Here is an 18,693-nt window from a genome sequence, read left to right as displayed (position 1 = left end):
CGAGCTCTGTCTGACGTGTCCGGCGCCGAGCTCTGTCTGACGTGTCCGGCGCCGAGCTCTGCTTTAGAATGCTAACAAATAGATGTATTTGTGCTTTGTTCATAATATAGCAGGTACAGAAACATGCCACCAATATGACCATCACAACACCTTGCTAGAAATGGCTGCACAGCACAATGACCTCGTGCTTATAGGGACTTTATAGAAGTTACAGTTACATAGTAGATGAAGTTGAAAACAGACGTCCATCAAGTCCAACCTATTCTACATTTAGACAACAGATACTTTATCCTAAATCTATACTTACTTATTGATCCAGAGGAAGGCAAACAAGAAACCCCAGTGACATATCATCCAATGATATCTCATAAGGGGAAAAATAAATTTCTTCCTAACTCCAAATAATGGCAATCAGATTACTCCCTGTATCAACATCCTTCCCATGTTTACTTATTTGGCATATACATGTATAACTTTCTAATAGACGCACAACTATTTTTTGAAGATATCTATTGTATCTGCCATCTATTGTATCTGCCTTTGTTGCTAGTGAAATCTCCTTTCCTCCAACCTTAAGGGATGGCCCGAGTCCTTAGTACTGCCCGTGGGATAAATAGTTCTTTTGAAAGCTCCTTGTACTGTCCCCGAATATATTTGCATATAGTTATCATATCCCCTCTTAGACGCCTCTTTTCTAATGTAAATACATCTAATTTAGCTAGCCTCTCCTCATAAGTTAGATTGTCCATCCCCTTTATTAATTTGGTGGCTCTTCTCTGCACTCTCTAGTTGCATAATGTATTTTCTAAGGAGTGGTGCCCAAAATCGTACTCCAAATTCAAGGTGTGGTCTTACTAATGCTTTGTAAAGGGGCATAATAATGTTTATTTCCCTTCCATCCATTGCCCGTTTTATGCAAGATAAGATCTTGTTTGCCTGTGCAGCTACTGCATGACTTTGGGCACTATTGCTAAGCCTGCTGTCTACAAGCACTCCTAAATCCTTCTCCATCAAGGATATCCCCATTTAATTTGTAAGTCGCCTTTTTATTCTAGCTTCCCAAATGCATAACATTACATTTACCTGTATTAAATCTCATCTGCCATTTACCTGCCCACGTTTCCAGTCTCTCCAAGTCCTTCTGAAGAGAAATTACATCCTGCTCTGATTCTATTACCTTACACAAATTAGTGTCACCAGCAAAGATGGAGACTTTGCTCTCTGTGCCCACCTCAAGGTCATTAATAAACAAGTTAAAAAGCAGGGGTCCCAGTACCGATCCCTGAGGTACTCCACTCACGACCTTAGCCCAACCTGAAAAGGATCCATTTACGACACCACTGTTTTTTTGATGATGATTTCAATCCCGATGCGAAATGATGATGACTTTAAACAACCCTCTCTTTTTGTGCCTCTGCAAGCTTTTCACATTAGGTACTTATGTATGTACAAATACCATGTATAAAACTGAGTGCACTTTGTGCTGTACAAGGAGAAACAATTACCATCTATGTTTTACTGTGTTACAAACTGTTCCGCCCATAAAGAGACCATGTGCAGAACTTCATTTGGGATTTCACTTCCACGCGTGGTGTTATTTGCTGTTGAAAAGAACCCTTTCAGGCCCAGATCCTTATATTATATACATTGCTAATCAATACATTACAGATGTTGCTGGTATTGTTGGTGTTGGTAGCGGTTCAGAGCAGCTCCTGGGACATTGGACAAATGGGGCTTCTTTCTCTTACACTGCGGTTGCCATATTAAGTGTTTGCTTTGTTTTAGGACTCCAGCAGCAGGAATGGAAACTCATATCCCAGTTACTTTCCTAGATCTGAATGGTACGTAGTGTTTTCTGTTTTCTTTCTCCTTAATGTTTACTGCAGTTCCCAATAATGTTTGAGGATGCACATAGAGGAACATCACTAGAGAGATGTATTTTATTGCCATCGCATGTTGCTCCCGGCTAGTCCTTTGGCCATTCATTTCAGTATAGTGTGCGTATTTTTTTTTTACACGGAAGAAAACGTCTTTGTCTCTTCATGCATCGCTTTGTCCTTCATTCTTACTTTACTACTACAGAGGCTCTCCATGCATCGCTTTGTCCTTCCTTCTTACTACTACAGAGACTCTCCATGCATTGCTTTGTCCTTCATTCTTACTTCTGCAGAGGCTCTCCATGCATCGCTTTGTCCTTCATTCTTACTACTACAGAGACTCTCCATGCATCGCTTTGTCCTTCATTCTTACTACTACAGAGACTCTCCATGCATTGCTTTGTCCTTCATTCTTACTACTACAGAGGCTCTCCATGCATCGCTTTGTCCTTCATTCTTACTACTACAGAGGCTCTCCATGCATCGCTTTGTCCTTCATTCTTCTGCAGAGGCTCTCCATGCATCGCTTTGTCCTTCATTCTTACTTTACTACTACAGAGGCTCTCCATGCATCGCTTTGTCCTTCATTCTTACTACTACAGAGACTCTCCATGCATCGCTTTGTCCTTCATTCTTACTACTACAGAGGCTCTCCATGCATCGCTTTGTCCTTCATTCTTACTACTACAGAGGCTCTCCATGCATCGCTTTGTCCTTCATTCTTACATTACTACAACAGAGGCTCTCCATGCATCGCTTTGTCCTTCATTCTTCTGCAGAGGCTCTCCATGCATCGCTTTGTCCTTCATTCTTACTTTACTACTACAGAGGCTCTCCATGCATCGCTTTGTCCTTCATTCTTACTACTACAGAGGCTCTCCATGCATCGCTTTGTCCTTCATTCTTCTACAGAGGCTCTCCATGCATCGCTTTGTCCTTCATTCTTCTACAGAGGCTCTCCATGCATCGCTTTGTCCTTCATTCTTACTTTACTACTACAGAGGCTCTCCATGCATCGCTTTGTCCTTCATTCTTACTTTACTACTACAGAGGCTCTCCATGCATCGCTTTGTCCTTCATTCTTACTACTACAGAGGCTCTCCATGCATCGCTTTGTCCTTCATTCTTACATTACTACTACAGAGGCTCTCCATGCATCGCTTTGTCCTTCATTCTTACTTCTACAGAGGCTCTCCATGCATCGCTTTGTCCTGCATTCTTACATTACTAGTACAGAGGCTCTCCATGCATCGCTTTGTCCTTCCTTCTTACATTACTAGTACAGAGGCTCTCCATGCATCGCTTTGTCCTTCATTCTTACTTCTACAGAGGCTCTCCATGCTTCGCTTTGTCCTTCATTCTTACTTTACTTCTACAGAGGCTCTCCATGCATCGCTGTGTCCTTCATTCTTACATTACTTCTACAGAGGCTCTCCATGCATCGCTTTGTCCTTCATTCTTACATTACTAGTACAGAGGCTCTCCATGCATCGCTTTGTCCTTCATTCTTACTTCTGCAGAGGCTCTCCATGCATCGCTTTGTCCTTCATTCTTACTACTACAGAGACTCTCCATGCATCGCTTTGTCCTTCATTCTTACTTCTACAGAGGCTCTCCATGCATCGCTTTGTCCTTCATTCTTACTTCTACAGAGGCTCTCCATGCTTCGCTTTGTCCTTCATTCTTACATTACTACTACAGAGGCTCTCCATGCATCGCTTTGTCCTTCATTCTTACTACTACAGAGACTCTCCATGCATCGCTTTGTCCTTCATTCTTACTACTACAGAGGCTCTCCATGCATCGCTTTGTCCTTCATTCTTACTACTACAGAGGCTCTCCATGCATCGCTTTGTCCTTCATTCTTACATTACTACTACAGAGGCTCTCCATGCATCGCTTTGTCCTTCATTCTTCTGCAGAGGTTCTCCATGCATCGCTTTGTCCTTCATTCTTACTTTACTACTACAGAGGCTCTCCATGCATCGCTTTGTCCTTCATTCTTACTACTACAGAGGCTCTCCATGCATCGCTTTGTCCTTCATTCTTCTACAGAGGCTCTCCATGCATCGCTTTGTCCTTCATTCTTCTACAGAGGCTCTCCATGCATCGCTTTGTCCTTCATTCTTACTTTACTACTACAGAGGCTCTCCATGCATCGCTTTGTCCTTCATTCTTACTTTACTACTACAGAGGCTCTCCATGCATCGCTTTGTCCTTCATTCTTACTTCTACAGAGGCTCTCCATGCATCGCTTTGTCCTTCATTCTTACATTACTAGTACAGAGGCTCTCCATGCATCGCTTTGTCCTTCCTTCTTACATTACTAGTACAGAGGCTCTCCATGCATCGCTTTGTCCTTCATTCTTACTTCTACAGAGGCTCTCCATGCTTCGCTTTGTCCTTCATTCTTACTTTACTTCTACAGAGGCTCTCCATGCATCGCTGTGTCCTTCATTCTTACATTACTTCTACAGAGGCTCTCCATGCATCGCTTTTTCCTTCATTCTTACATTACTACTACAGAGGCTCTCCATGCATCGCTTTGTCCTTCATTCTTACTTCTGCAGAGGCTCTCCATGCATCGCTTTGTCCTTCATTCTTACTACTACAGAGACTCTCCATGCATCGCTTTGTCCTTCATTCTTACTTCTACAGAGGCTCTCCATGCATCGCTTTGTCCTTCATTCTTACTTCTACAGAGGCTCTCCATGCTTCGCTTTGTCCTTCATTCTTACATTACTACTACAGAGGCTCTCCATGCATCGCTTTGTCCTTCATTCTTACATTACTACTACAGAGGCTCTCCATGCATCGCTTTGTCCTTCATTCTTACTTCTGCAGAGGCTCTCCATGCATCGCTTTGTCCTTCATTCTTACTTTACTACTACAGAGGCTCTCCATGCATCGCTTTGTCCTTCATTCTTACTACTACAGAGGCTCTCCATGCATCGCTTTGTCCTTCATTCTTACATTACTACTACAGAGGCTCTCCATGCATCGCTTTGTCCTTCATTCTTACTTTACTACTACAGAGGCTCTCCATGCATCACTTTGTCCTTCATTCTTACTACTACAGAGGCTCTCCATGCATCGCTTTGTCCTTCATTCTTACATTACTACTACTGAGGCTCTCCATGCATCGCTTTGTCCTTCATTCTTACATTACTACTACAGAGGCTCTCCATGCATCGCTTTGTCCTTCATTCTTCTACAGAGGCTCTCCATGCATCGCTTTGTCCTTCATTCTTCTACAGAGGCTCTCCATGCATCGCTTTGTCCTTCATTCTTCTACAGAGGCTCTCCATGCATCGCTTTGTCCTTCATTCTTACTACTACAGAGGCTCTCCATGCATCGCTTTGTCCTTCATTCTTACATTACTACTACAGAGGCTCTCCATGCATCGCTTTGTCCTTCATTCTTACATTACTTCTACAGAGGCTCTCCATGCATCGCTTTGTCCTTCATTCTTACATTACTACTACAGAGGCTCTCCATGCATCGCTTTGTCCTTCATTCTTACTTTTGCAGAGGCTCTCCATGCATCGCTTTGTCCTTCATTCTTACTTCTACAGAGGCTCTCCATGCATCGCTTTGTCCTTCATTCTTACTTCTACAGAGGCTCTCCATGCATCGCTTTGTCCTTCATTCTTACATTACTACTACAGAGACTCTCCATGCATCGCTTTGTCCTTCATTCTTACATTACTACTACAGAGGCTCTCCATGCATCGCTTTGTCCTTCATTCTTACTTCTACAGAGGCTCTCCATGCATCGCTTTGTCCTTCATTCTTACATTACTACTACAGAGGCTCTCCATGCATCGCTTTGTCCTTCATTCTTACTACTACAGAGGCTCTCCATGCATTGCTTTGTCCTTCATTCTTACTTTACTACTACAGAGGCTCTCCATGCATCGCTTTGTCCTTCATTCTTACTTTACTACTACAGAGGCTCTCCATGCAGCGCTGTGTCCTTCATTCTTACATTACTTCTATAGAGGCTCTCCATGCATTGCTTTGTCCTTCATTCTTACATTACTACTACAGAGGCTCTCCATGCATCGCTTTGTCCTTCATTCTTACATTACTACTACAGAGGCTCTCCATGCATCGCTTTGTCCTTCATTCTTACTACTACAGAGGCTCTCCATGCATCGCTTTGTCCTTCATTCTTAAATTACTACTACAGAGGCTCTCCATGCATCGCTTTGTCCTTCATTCTTACTACTACAGAGGCTCTCCATGCATCGCTTTGTCCTTCATTCTTAAATTACTTCTACAGAGGCTCTCCATGCTTCGCTTTGTCCTTCATTCTTATTACTACAGAGGCTCTCCATCTATCGCTTTGTCCTTCATTCTTACTACTACAGAGGCTCTCCATGCATCGCTTTGTCCTTCATTCTTACATTACTTCTACAGAGGCTCTCCATGCATCGCTTTGTCCTTCATTCTTACTACTACAGAGGCTCTCCATGCATCGCTTTGTCCTTCATTCTTACTACTACAGAGGCTCTCCATGCATCGCTTTGTCCTTCATTCTTAAATTACTACTACAGAGGCTCTCCATGCATCGCTTTGTCCTTCATTCTTACTACTACAGAGGCTCTCCATGCATCGCTTTGTCCTTCATTCTTACATTACTTCTACAGAGGCTCTCCATGCATCGCTTTGTCCTTCATTCTTACATTACTTCTACAGAGGCTCTCCATGCATCGCTTTGTCCTTCATTCTTACTACTACAGAAGCTCTCCATGCATTGCTTTGTCCTTTATTCTTACTACTACAGAGGCTCTCCATGCATCGCTTTGTCCTTCATTCTTAAATTACTACTACAGAGGCTCTCCATGCATCGCTTTGTCCTTCATTCTTACTACTACAGAGGCTCTCCATGCATCGCTTTGTCCTTCATTCTTAAATTACTACTACAGAGGCTCTCCATGCATCGCTTTGTCCTTCATTCTTACTACTACAGAGGCTCTCCATGCATCGCTTTGTCCTTCATTCTTACTACTACAGAGGCTCTCCATGCATCGCTTTGTCCTTCATTCTTAAATTACTACTACAGAGGCTCTCCATGCATCGCTTTGTCCTTCATTCTTACTACTACAGTGGCTCTCCATGCATCGCTGTGTCCTTCATTCTTACATTACTTCTACAGAGGCTCTCCATGCATCGCTCATCCATGCATCATTCTTACATTACTTCTACAGAGGCTCTCCATGCATCGCTTTGTCCTTCATTCTTCTACAGAGGCTCTCCATGCATCGCTTTGTCCTTCATTCTTCTACAGAGGCTCTCCATGCATCGCTTTGTCCTTCATTCTTACTGTGGCTCCATTTCAATTCATTTTTCATATGTTGAATTTTTTTTCTAGATTTGTTTCTTTACATTACCTGTGGGGAACTCTGTGATGTTACCTCTTATTTCCTATGTAGAGTGTATAGTAAAACAGAACTGTTTGAACATAAATTAGACTAGCTCTTACGTGGAGAGCCATGACATCGAAAGAATACAGGTGTCACGAACAGTTAAATTAATCTCGGGGTATCGCCAATGATGACAGAAAGGCAGGGGGACTGCAGTACCTGCTAGATGACACTGACACTTAAAGTAGTTCCATCTACAATGTGACTTTATTTTTGGTATGTTTCCGTCGTGGGTGGCAGCACCTTTGTTTGTTAATGTAGAGTGCAAAGCTGCAGAACACAGCACCCGTTTCATTGCTACACGATACTGTTTTGCTTTCAGCGGATGACTTCAGCTCCCAGGATAACCTGGATGAGCCGGAAGCTGCGGGGTGGGACGCCACCCTCACAGGGGAAGCAGAGGACGAGTTCTTTGACCTGCAGATTGTGAAGCACCATGAAAGCGAGGTTTGTACAGCAGCAACGCTGCAACCTGTGCACCCGAGCCCATCACACTCTGACAGTCTCTTCTTTCAGGTAGTAAACTCGTCAGCCCTCTCCAGGTACAGCAGTAATACCCCATGGTGCCTTCACATTTTCACCGTATCCGTCACCGTTTCCCTGCAGCTGATAGAACCTCATTGTGCCTCTGTCCTTTCAGGTGAAGGCAGAAGCCTCCTGGGACTGCACAGTCTACAACTGCTCGCAGCTCAGTAAAGGTTCTGCGGCCGACGAGAGGGTTTTCCTGATCGTCAGAGTGACCGCTCAGCTCAGCCATCCCGCCGAAATGCAACTGGTTCTCCGCAAACGCATCTGTGTCAATGTCTACAGCCGGCAGGTAAGACGGTCACTGGCAGGGGGGGGGGGGATAGTCTTTGGGGGTTATTCAACTGCTATAGTGTCGTTAGTGTAGTTCTGGGCTCTATCGGACAGACTCCAATTGAAGCCAGGGAGTTTCTGGGCGATTAGTGCCCAGATCGGCACTATCGCAGTCAATCAATTCGTCTTCAGCGCATAAATGTGATGTAGGTTCAGTTCTAGCCTTGGCCGTTAGAACGCTCTTCATGGAAACTTAAGTAAAACATTGATTCCGATTTCCTGAGCGGCGCCACTGCTGGAGCCGGGCAGCGCCTTGCAGGCCATTCAAATGAATAGACCAGGTGGGGCCCAAAGCAGTCTTGTAAAATAGCACCAGTTATTAAATGTGGTCCTAATATCTCCCTCCTATTACCTTGCGATAATTTGGGAAAGATGGTACCATTCCTGTGATAATGCAGACGTGTTGAAATGAAAAGAAAGCCGTGATTGGATGTGCGATACTATCCAAAATGCGGGCGCGACGTTGTCCCGCGGAGTTTATTTAGCATTTTTGCCAAAGTTTCAAAACACTTCAAAAGGCCATTAATGTCGTGAAACGCGTTTTCGGTTTTGCAATGGAGTGAACGTGGTGTGCGTCCCGTGTGCATTAAGCGGGTCTAGAGATTGTAGAAAATGTAGCAAATTGGCATGTTACGCACATGGACGCGTTGCACATCTCTAGCTGTGATATAAAACCCAAAGGCGGTCCCAAAATACAAAAGAATTCAAGTGGACGTGAGAATAAGTGTTAAGCAGCTGCTGCTGGAGAAGGTGTCCTAATGCTGGGGTGCGTGCTCAGGTCCAGTCCTCAGCACCCCCACCCCCTCCCAGATATGCCTGCTTTAGCACAGGTGGCTCAATCAGTACCTGAGCTTCTGATTGAGCCACCTGTGCTGACGCTGGGACATTCTGAAAACCTGCCCTGTTGGGGGGGGGGGGGGGCGCAGCGCTTACAGAGACCACTCGCTCTTCCCGAAGGCATTTAAATTAAATGCCGGAGGAGCACATGAGGCATCTGTAAGGTCCCGTATCTTCTCCGGCGGCTTCAGGCATTGCGGCGTCAAATGACGTTGTGACGTCAAACGCCGGAGACAAGGTAAGATGGGGGAGGTGCGTGCAGGAGGGGAGAGCCGGCAGGGGGCGCACAGGGGAAACTTTGCGCACCCCTGCCCTAACAGATACACCCTAATAAACCTCTTCATGATCTACACTGACAATCTGCTGTCGTAAGAAAGGCCAAAAACAACTTTATGGGGGCCAATTTGTGCCCAATCACCGACGCGTTGGTTATGCTTTTTTAGGACTTATATTGTCAATTTGTATTTTGCTGACGTTTGGTCATTTAATGAACACACACCTCTGTGCACACTGTTATTTCTCGAAGTGCTGCTCGAGCCGTCTGGCTGCATAAATACTGTACTAAACCTCCGTGACATGGTAAAGGGTGTTAAAATGCAGTGCTAAATGGTAATTTGTTCATTTCATTTGACACAGCCTCAAAGCAGGCACCGAACACACAGTGTGACATGTTGTAGTGTAGCTAGTTCAGCTGTGCATGGATTCTTACTGTTTATGGTTTCTCTTGCAGAACTCGCAGCACAAACTGCTTGACATGCACATTGTGGCCCTAACCCCAAGAGCTTGCAGCGTGAATGTTGCTGTCCATTGTATATAGTGCGTTAGGACCAATAAGGATACTAGAACTGAAGTACAGATTTATTTCAGGGTTGTTGATGGATGAAATGATTCCGTACAGAGCTTTCCAAACCTCGTAGGTTTTGTCTTCAAATGTCTATTGGTAACGGGACCTTTCCTGAATTACACAGCGCTGTAGGATTTAAAGAGAGCGTTCCCACTGCAAAGCAATATTGTGATCTGTGTTACTTTGAGATTACAAAACATACAGGTCACCTGCAAGCTCATATTGAACCCCCCAAATAACCACAACATATATATAAGCATATAAGTGTCACAGAGGAGTGCTACTGAGCATGGCACTCTACCTTTCAATATGGATCTAGTGGGATAGCGAGGCAGATCCAGTTATAAATGTGCATGTTATTCTTATCTGCAGTAGATTTGGTCCAGCACAAGAAACCCGCGGAACCCGAGGCACAGACACATTAGTTGTTACATTACCATTTCCAGTCCTAGTTTGGAAGGATCTTTTATGCTCCCTTTGGTATACTGAATAATCCTTTTCTCATTGCGCACGTGTCAGACCGAAGAAACGAAACGCCCTTTTCTAACAATCCGTCCGCAAATGAAACCTCGTGTCTTTCACCTTTCCTTTTTGTAGGGTTTTGCTCAGAATTTCCTAAGGAGGATGTCCCACCGAAGCAATATTACCGGCAGCGGTGTCACAGTGGAGATTGTCTCCAATATTCCCGAGGTAAATTGATGGAAAATAAATGGTGTGTATAGATGGATATAGTGTGTGATATATGGACGTAGCCAGCTTTTCGGCACGGAGACGAGCTGCGGGATCGCGACCGGCATCAGGAGGATTAGCGCTGCGAGGAATCCAACCCGGAAGCATGGACCCTCTACGGGTAACGCCAGTCCTCAAGGGCCACCAACAGGTCAGGTTTTCAGGATATCCTTGCTTCAGCTCAGTCTTTGATTGAACCAACTTTGCTGAAGCAGGGATATCTTGAAAACCTGACCTGTTGATGGCCCTTGAGGACTGGCGTTGCCCAACTCTGCTCTACAGCGATGTTGCGTCAGCTACCGTTTCCGGAGCTGCAGCTTTTTCCTCTGTGACTCTGGACACTGTACAGTAAGTCTGGCTACGTGTGTGTGTATGTACATACATACATATCCACACACATTTGTTAGTCTACACACACACACGTGTTTGTTATTCCACACACACACACACATGCGTGTTTGCTAGTTCACACGCACACACGTGTTTGCTAGTTAACGCGCGTTTGCTAGTCCACACACACATACATACATACATACATACACACATACACACACACGCATGTGTTTGTTAGTCCATGCATACGCGCAAATGGTTGCTTGTCCACACACACACGTTTGCTAGTCCACGCACACGCATGCGTGTTTTCTAGCCCACACACAGACACTTTATTAGCCCTTTTTCCTCCCTCACCACTCCAGCCTTAAAAACCTAGTGCTACGGTCTTAATAAAGAAAGCTGATGTTTCAGTCCTTAAACTGACTTTTCTGTGCGTTTTGAATAACAATCAGCTGACTTTGGGTGACGTTATTCTTCATGTAATAACCAATGTTGGAGTTAACCGCATATAATTATATCAGGCCTTGAACTCCACGATCCAGATTAGGACCAAAACATGGTTGTTCACAGTCTCTAATTCTGGAGGTGTGGGACTATTATTTAATGATGAGTGGCCTTTCTGCAGAGGAGCCACCCATGGCAGGCCGGGCTGGAGCCCATCTCTGGGAGTGAGAATAGTGGCTTAAGTCCCTTCCGTCTAGATAACCTCAATGTATTACTTTCAATGTATTACTCTCAATGTATTACTCTCAATGTATTACTTCCTGCTAAAACATTTTATAACTAAATAACCTTTTACACGCGTTCTCCGTGTCCTGTATCTGGGGCCTTAGCGTAACGTGATATACACACTGATTTTATTGTGTTTTTTTGCAGATGTCGATCTCCATAGCTTTTGTTTGTTCATCTTAAACTCATTTTGATTATAAGCTTGTGTGTCTCGCAGGATTGCGTAGTAGAAAAGATAAAGGGACTTTCTCCAGGGACTTTCCTCGTCATTTGGTAGCCTTAACTGAGATCCTACGGTCACTTGGGCCCCTTGTCTTTTCAACCAGTTTTTCTTTGAACAGGTTATGTTGACGTTGCAATAACAGGCCTTTTCCATGGTTTCTGCTCAGAAGTTATTTTACAGAATACAAATTTTACATTGATCCATCGGATCAATACATTCTGAGCATTGTAAAATTCCTCCCCTTATAACAGAGCGTCGTCTCCCTCTCTGCCACCTCCTTTGAAACTATTTATTTCAGAGTAGGGAGTATACAATCTGGTATACAGATTTTGTTACCCAAAGTGGCCACTTGCAGAGTTACAAATATAGAAAACACATCAACCCCAATCATTCTAGTTAATAATAATTGACAATTCGATTGCATTAACCCAATAGAAAAATGCAGACACAGAAGTCTTAATTCATGATAATAATATGATTGGTATTTTATAGCACTGAATGTATTCAGAATGTTTTTTGCAGGCGCAGTGTCCCTGCCCCACACAGCTTCCAATCTAATTTTTGGTGCCTGGGGCACAGTAAGATAAAGATTTGCTCAATGTCAAGTTGATCTGACATCATGATTTGAACTTGCTTCACCCACGTTCAGATGCAGGCCTACGCGTCTCCTTCAGCCCTTGGAAATATCCAGCATCACATTCGATGCCAGGGGTGGCCAACTCCAGTCCTCAAGGGCCACCAACATGTCAGGTTTTCAGGATATCCCTTGCTTCAGCACAGGTGGCTCAATCAGTGGCTCGGTCAGCGTGCTGAAGCAAGGGATATCCTGAAAACCTGACTAGTTGATGGCCCTTGGAGGACTGAAGATGTTCTCTTCTCACTCCTGTTCTCTTCTTCTCACTCCTGTTCTCTTCTTCTCACTCCTGTTCTCCTCTTCGCACTCCTGTTCTCTTCTTCTCACTCCTGTTCTCCTCTTCTCACTCCTGTTCTCTTCTTCTCACTCCTGTTCTCTTCTTCTCACTACTGTTCTCCTCTTCTCACTCCTGTTCTCCTCTTCTCACTCCTGTTCTCTTCTTCTCACTCCTGTTCTCTTCTTCTCACTACTGTTCTCCTCTTCTCACTCCTGTTCTCCTCTTCTCACTCCTGTTCTCCTCTTCTCACTCCTGTTCTCCTCTTCTCACTCCTGTTCTCCTCTTCTCACTCCTGTTCTCCTCTTCTCACTCCTGTTCTCCTCTTCTCACTCCTGTTCTCCTCTTCTCACTCCTGTTCTCCTCTTCTCACTCCTGTTCTCCTCTTCTCACTCCTGTTCTGTGCCACGTTTCTTCTCGCGTGTAATTAAAGAGGCTTGTTTCATGTGACTCTGCTTGTAGGACTCGCAGGGAGCAGAGGACAGGGAGGCACTGGCCCGAATGGCAGCGAATGTTGAAGACACAGGCTCTGCTGACTCGGAGGCTTATATCGAGAAGTATTTGCGTAGCGTGCTTGCCGTGGAGAACATACTCACGCTGGATCGTCTTCGCCAGGTAGGTCTGTTTTGTCGACGTCGTATTTTTCTGAAGACGGGAAACTCTTCCACTCTTTCCAAATCATCATATAATTGTCCACCCTTTCCTCCGAAATGGCTACATGCATATCGGCCACAACATGCAAATACACCAAAAACCGGGTTTTACCTTGCAGGTTTCCTTATCGGTTTTATAGTAGTGCTGCTCACACTAAGGCCGCGTCCATAGTGGATCGGCGCGCGCTACGTAGCCTGCCAAAGCCTAAGAGTAATACAAACCCAGTACAATCTCATCAGTAACTTCTGAGGCAGGAGTGGCCAACTCCAGTCCTCAAGGGCCACCACCAGGTCAGGATGTAAAGATATCCCTGCCTCAGCACAGGTGTGACTCAGTCTTTGACCGAGCCACTGATTGAACCACCTGTGCTGAAGCAGGGATATCCTTAATACCTGGCCTGTTGGTGACACTTAAGGACTGTAATTGGCCATGCCTGTTCTAAGGCAAACATATAAAATGACTGGTTCAAGGTCTCGCACAGGCAGGGTTAAAGCAACACTCGTTATTTTCTTTAAAATGTGTGATTTTTGTTCTCATTTTAAGCCTTTTTATTCTTTCTGTTACACTAATAGATAATCTATTCTTGCATCTGCCTGTGGATCATTTTGTGTTTCTGTTGGAAACCCGATCTTTTCAGTGCACCATAACAAGGAAGAAAGGTGCAATATCAGCTTGTCGTTTCTAGCTTGGACCGTTTGTCACTCACAGGGAGTGATTTAAACTTCGAATCGTGCCACTGTCTCACGGAACCTCCCGATGACTTCAGGGGGCGTTTTCATGTGATAATGTCCCAATCGGGGTTTGACCCGGAGACTGCGGGTTTCGGCCCGGGCTACGGGTTTAGCGGAATAATCTCCATGCGGTGGCGGAATCTCCCCCTGCAAATGCCAACAACATGGCTGCGCAACGTGAAATGTCGCCACATTGCCATGACAACGGGACGCTACGTGACTTCACACGGCATCACGTTGCCATGACAACGGGACGCCACGTGACTCCTCGGCACCATAAGGCCGTCCCGTTGTCATTGCAACTTGACGTCACGTCGTCCTCGCAATGCGCGCGATTTGACGTTGCGGAGCCGTGCTGACTGCACCTTGCATGGGGAGATGATGCCGCCGGTAAGCGAAATCCATATATAAAATAAAGAAATGTATTTCAAAAAGTCTTCGGGTTGGCCTTCAATAGAAGGTGACCACACTGGTCCCAATCGCCACCAGTTCCATGAACAATCCATCTATTTCCCTTTCCTAACAGCAACAGGGTTTTTTCAAGCCTCTGTGATTAAATTACTTTTATACGTTCAAGTTGAATTGGGGAAAATGGCACACACTTTGCAGGTAAAGACGTGATCTTGAAACAAAAGATTGGTCGCCCTCAACTACTACTGTACGTATATTCTCATGCTACTTTGTTAACCGATGGTGTTGAGTAATTATTCCGGTTGTATAGCCAGTTCTGTTACTCCATTGTTGCTGCTATGAAATCACATTAGTTGTGTTGATTTTGATACGTTCCTAGGAGTGTTGGAGGAAGCTTGGGTAGATTACTCTCAGCACCCACAGCATCTCGAATGATCTGTATTTCTCTACTTGGTCCTTGGAGTAACAAGTAGCCAAAGAAACTGGACAAGGGGAAACTTTGAAGGAAACCTCATGGAAGCCAAGCTCCAGTTTCAACCACTTTTGTGTGTGTGTGTGTGTGTGTGTGTGTGTGTGTGTGTGTGTGTGTGTGTGTGTGTGTGTGTGTGTGTGTGTGTGTGTGTGTGTGTGTGTGTGTGTGTGTGTGTGTGTGTGTGTGTTTCTACGGTGATTTAGAAACCCAAAAAATTATTTATTTGTATAGTAAATGAATTGTTTGGATGCCTTCAATTTATAGGATTGGGAGCTATTTTTGTTTTTTTTTCATTTTAGCATTTTTCCTCACTAATAATGTTACGCTAGAGTTACGCTCCACCATGAACACGTTGTTTTTTGGAGAAAAGCAGAAAATCCAGTTTTATTCAACAGGACAATGCAAGCTGCGACGAGACTATTTGTGATATTCGCACGAAACGTCAAACACTTTGATCTGCCTTGTTGCCGTACTATGCCATCATCACACGAAGCGTTAGAAATGGAATATCTGATCACATGCAGAGAGCATTGAAATACTAATAGATATTTCCTTGCAGTGCTACAGTAAAGATATTGTGCAATGCAGAACATAGAATCTTTTAGACACCAGCCCCTGCCCGTTACAGCTTGAAGTCTTGTTTTTTACCTAAGGAATAAGGAAATAAGATGACGTGTCCCAGCTCACCAGGAACAGATTCGGGAAATGTAATCCGGATTCAGAAGCCATGACATTACCCACCAGACCATTATCTCCTTTGTGTGTCGGACATTGTTTTCTCTGGTATACAATGATATCCAAATTAGAGGGGGTTTCCCCTTTTGTGTAGGGGCAGTGTTTTATCCAAGCAGGGTGCGAGAAGAAGTTAACTTCTTTCACCCCCTTCTCCTGCAGGCGTTCAGACCAATAGGAAGAGGGTATCGGAATCCATGCAGGTTGGGTGAAGGCAAGAACAGGTACTCGGGAGTCCAAATGGACAGCCCTGTGAAGCAGACTCACCGTCAGATACGACGTTCAGAGCTCCCTCCACTTAACTGGGAAAGGTGCAGGAGAGCATCTGCTCCACCAGTGTTATTTCAGGAGAACCTGTACGTTGTCGAACCCAAGATGCAAGAGGACACAAGCCCAATGCATTCCCATTGGAGGGGGCAAGTTCTGGACGGAAAGAGCTGACCTATTGGACAATAATGAAGACCTTGAGTTAAACACACTATGCATTTCACCCTGCTCTTTGCAACACAAAGAACATTCATCGTTGGCATGGACAACATTTAATTTTGAAACCAATGAAACAGCAACAGTATCCATGTATTAGATGACTAGCTATTGGTATGAAAGCTACTTTATCACACGGAAGCTGGGTTCTTTATATTGGTATCCAGAGAATCGCTCTAGATCAGAGAGGATATTAAACCGTGTTCACTGTGGAAAGAGGTTTTGACTTGAAAGAAAAGAGAGAAAGTTGAAGGTAGGACATAAAAATAAACAAGGCCGGTGAATATAATGAACAGGACCTTCACTATAATGAACAGGACTGTTATCAATGTCCAATTTCTTGCTCCGAGATTAAGACATTTCACTTCAGTTTCTTTCATAACTTAGACTTTTTGGGGAATGAAGATAATTTAGCATTTAAGAACATATGTGGTTTGTGGAAGTTCAGGTACAAGAAGCTGACAGAAACAGCTGTATTTCCTTACCTTCCAGATGATGAAACGTACCAGTATACACATGAAGCAACTATATCTGACTTTGTGTTTTAACTACACTAGGTGTCCATGTTATCAGTAGGCTGAATTTAGCGAGGAATACAATTGGTACATCAAATACTCAAATGTCAAAGCAAATTCTGTAGCTTCTTAGCGAAATTAGTATTAAAGTATTTTCTATGAAAAGAATAAAAGGAAGAGCAGGTGGTAGAATGTAATATTTTGCATATCACGGATAATGTGAGCCTTGGCTCCTTGATAAAGGTCCAGGCCGGACATGTTCGTGGTGTTTTGCACATGACAATACACAGAGCGTGACACTGTTTGTGGGTGACTGCTTTTTGCTGTGTTTGGTGTTGTCTCCTCAGTCTTCCACAGCGTGCAGCGGAAGATATGTTTATTTGGGTAGTGTGTGTTGAGTGTTTCACAGAGATCGTTCAGCACGGAGGCACTTTTACTGGGGCTGTCGCTCCTTCGTGGATGTGAAACTGTGCAAGACACTGTGCCAGATGTAACACGTAGAATTTAAATACTGATGTAATACTGTTTACATCTTCAGTGCCAACTGGGCTGTTCTGACGATTTATGGCTTGTCTGTATACTTTCATCTCTTATGGATTTGCAGATATCTGATTTGTGATTTACATTGTTCTAGATTAAAGGTGGACAACTCCAGTCCTCAAGGGCCACCAACAGGTCAGGTTTTAAGGTTCTCTCTGCTTCAGCACAGATGGCTCAGTCAATGACTGAGCCACTGATTGAGCCACCTATGCTGAAGCAGAGAGAGCCTTAAAACCTGACCTGTTGATGGCCTGGAGTTGGCCACCCCTGGTTTAGATAAATGGTTGTGACGATGCCATGATAATTTGCACAAGACATCAATAAACAGTTAAGTGACTCCCAATTGCTCCATTATTGGTTAGAAGAAAAGAATATAACATATAGTACCAAACCTGTTAATGCAGAACCATTCAACTCCTTATCCTACTCTCATAGCATTATGTAGTATTAAACCTATTAAAACAAAGGCAATGAATAGTCCATACTTTCTGCACATACAGTAGGACATATATCCAACGGTAAGAAACATACATTGTCAGTGGAAACAAATTCTCACTTAAAACAGCATTACTGCTTTGTGGAGACTTACATTTCCACCCAATAAAAATAAGCATGGGGATTTTATGATCTTTTCATATGTTTTGCATCTTCTTCTACAAACAAACAATGGATCACTTGGTTCCAAGGAATGTATACACGATGCCGTCCCATTATTTCCCCATTTAAATCCAAGTCACATTTCCTGATCTAAGCATATACTGTATGAGGACGTTTCAACGCGTCCACCATTCGGATTTTTGAAAACCGAGTTTACACCGTAGCCCCGATCACTGTAAATTTGCCTGCTAGGTTTTTTTCCCTTGGTTTATAAACCACTAGCTTGTCCCGTATACACCCAACGAGCGTCATATAATCGGTGTTGTGTTATTGCACTATTCGCACTTCGCTTTTCCAGTCTGAAACTATTAAACCCTTGAGCACTTGAAGGCAGCGGCACGAGCGCCACGGGCCCACCGGCAAACGGAGACCACGTGACCGCGGCCGAACCTAACCCACAAACTGAACAGGAGTCCTCTTCCATTGCCCTGCGCTACACATGGGGTTGCGCAGGACTCTTCCACTGGAAAACCAGGAATTACGTAGCCACTTTGTCAATGGGTCTATATATATATATATATATATATATATATATATATATCTGTGTTTTCCACAATCCCTTGAATTTATGATGCTACAGGGATCCATTTGTTATGGAACAGTAGAAAAAAAGCTCCATAATGATGTTGACTTGTTCCTACCCAATTCATTACACATAATTAGGGAAATTACCCTCTGTTTTTCTTTATGGCAGCCAGTGAAGCAGATTTAGTCGATTTAGAAATGT

At 44.1% G+C, this 18,693-nt stretch overlaps 1 protein-coding gene across 3 annotated transcripts in view; it reads left to right on the top strand.

The window, feature by feature from the left end:
- The window catches only part of KIF13B (kinesin family member 13B), a 260,575-nt gene that overhangs the window by 200,376 nt on the left and 41,506 nt on the right, over positions 1-18,693 (top strand). For 2 of the 3 annotated variants that reach the window (XM_075598681.1, XM_075598680.1), the window contains exons 29-33: positions 1,786-1,841; positions 7,630-7,754; positions 7,948-8,124; positions 10,444-10,536; positions 13,234-13,386. In XM_075598681.1, coding sequence (XP_075454796.1) covers positions 1,786-1,841; positions 7,630-7,754; positions 7,948-8,124; positions 10,444-10,536; positions 13,234-13,386 — 604 coding nt within the window. Of the gene's footprint in view, positions 1-1,785; positions 1,842-7,629; positions 7,755-7,947; positions 8,125-10,443; positions 10,537-13,233; positions 13,387-15,933; positions 17,470-18,693 lie in introns of those variants that run through there. The other variant, XM_075598683.1, reaches the window with a different exon arrangement.

The sequence above is a fragment of the Ascaphus truei genome, chromosome 4 (assembly GCF_040206685.1).
Source record: "Ascaphus truei isolate aAscTru1 chromosome 4, aAscTru1.hap1, whole genome shotgun sequence".
Classification (NCBI taxonomy): Eukaryota; Metazoa; Chordata; class Amphibia; order Anura; family Ascaphidae; genus Ascaphus; species Ascaphus truei.
The sequence above is the reverse complement of the archived record's forward strand: the minus strand, read 5'-3'. Positions and strand labels throughout refer to the sequence as shown.